This window comes from Cariama cristata, unplaced genomic scaffold (assembly GCF_000690535.1).
Source record: "Cariama cristata isolate BGI_N322 unplaced genomic scaffold, ASM69053v1 scaffold29198, whole genome shotgun sequence".
Taxonomy (NCBI): Eukaryota; Metazoa; Chordata; class Aves; order Cariamiformes; family Cariamidae; genus Cariama; species Cariama cristata.
Window position 1 is genome coordinate 395 of NW_009632112.1, and position 543 is coordinate 937.

The window sequence follows — 543 nt, forward strand, 5'->3', positions numbered from 1 at the left end:
GGGCAGGGGGAAGGAGACGGATGGGCAGAGGGGACGCGGCTGGGGACAAGGGGGGATGCCCAGAGGAACTGGATCTGTCCTATTCCTTACAGTTGCTGACCGGGGTTAAGTGAGGTCTCGTCCACCACGCGGTCGTACTCCAGAAGAAACTCGTCCAGCTCCCCCGAGGCGCCGAAGGCCCCCCACTCTGTGTTGACGCACATTCGCCCCTCGTCGCCCTCCACCAGCTCCACATTCTGCATCTCCTCCATGTAGCAGGCATTGCAGCCGGTCCCTGCCAGCGGGAACCAGGGATGGGACCGGGTGGTGGCAAGGGGGACAACGCTGACCCGCTGACACCCACGTCCCTCCCGTCCCAACGGCTCTGTGGGGCACCCGGCACCGCGGCTGGAGGGCTGCGCTCAGAGCTGCACATCCCCATCCCAGCGTGGACAGGGAAGCTCAGCCCTCCTGCTGCCCCCCTGGTCCTTCCCCACAGCCCCAGCTGGCTGCTTGTCCCGGGTGGGTGTCGGGGATGGCCACTGCGGGGTCCTTGGGGCTCTG

The 543-nt window shown here is 67.0% G+C and overlaps 1 protein-coding gene across 1 annotated transcript in view; it reads right to left on the reverse strand.

Annotated features, from left to right (window-relative positions):
• The window catches only part of GCK (glucokinase (hexokinase 4)), a gene marked incomplete at both ends in the record, with an annotated part of 2,769 nt that overhangs the window by 357 nt on the left and 1,869 nt on the right, over positions 1 to 543 (reverse strand). The window contains one exon of the mRNA XM_009706235.1: positions 91 to 274. Within this exon, the coding sequence (XP_009704537.1) occupies positions 91 to 274 (184 nt within the window). The remainder of the gene's footprint in view (positions 1 to 90; positions 275 to 543) is intronic.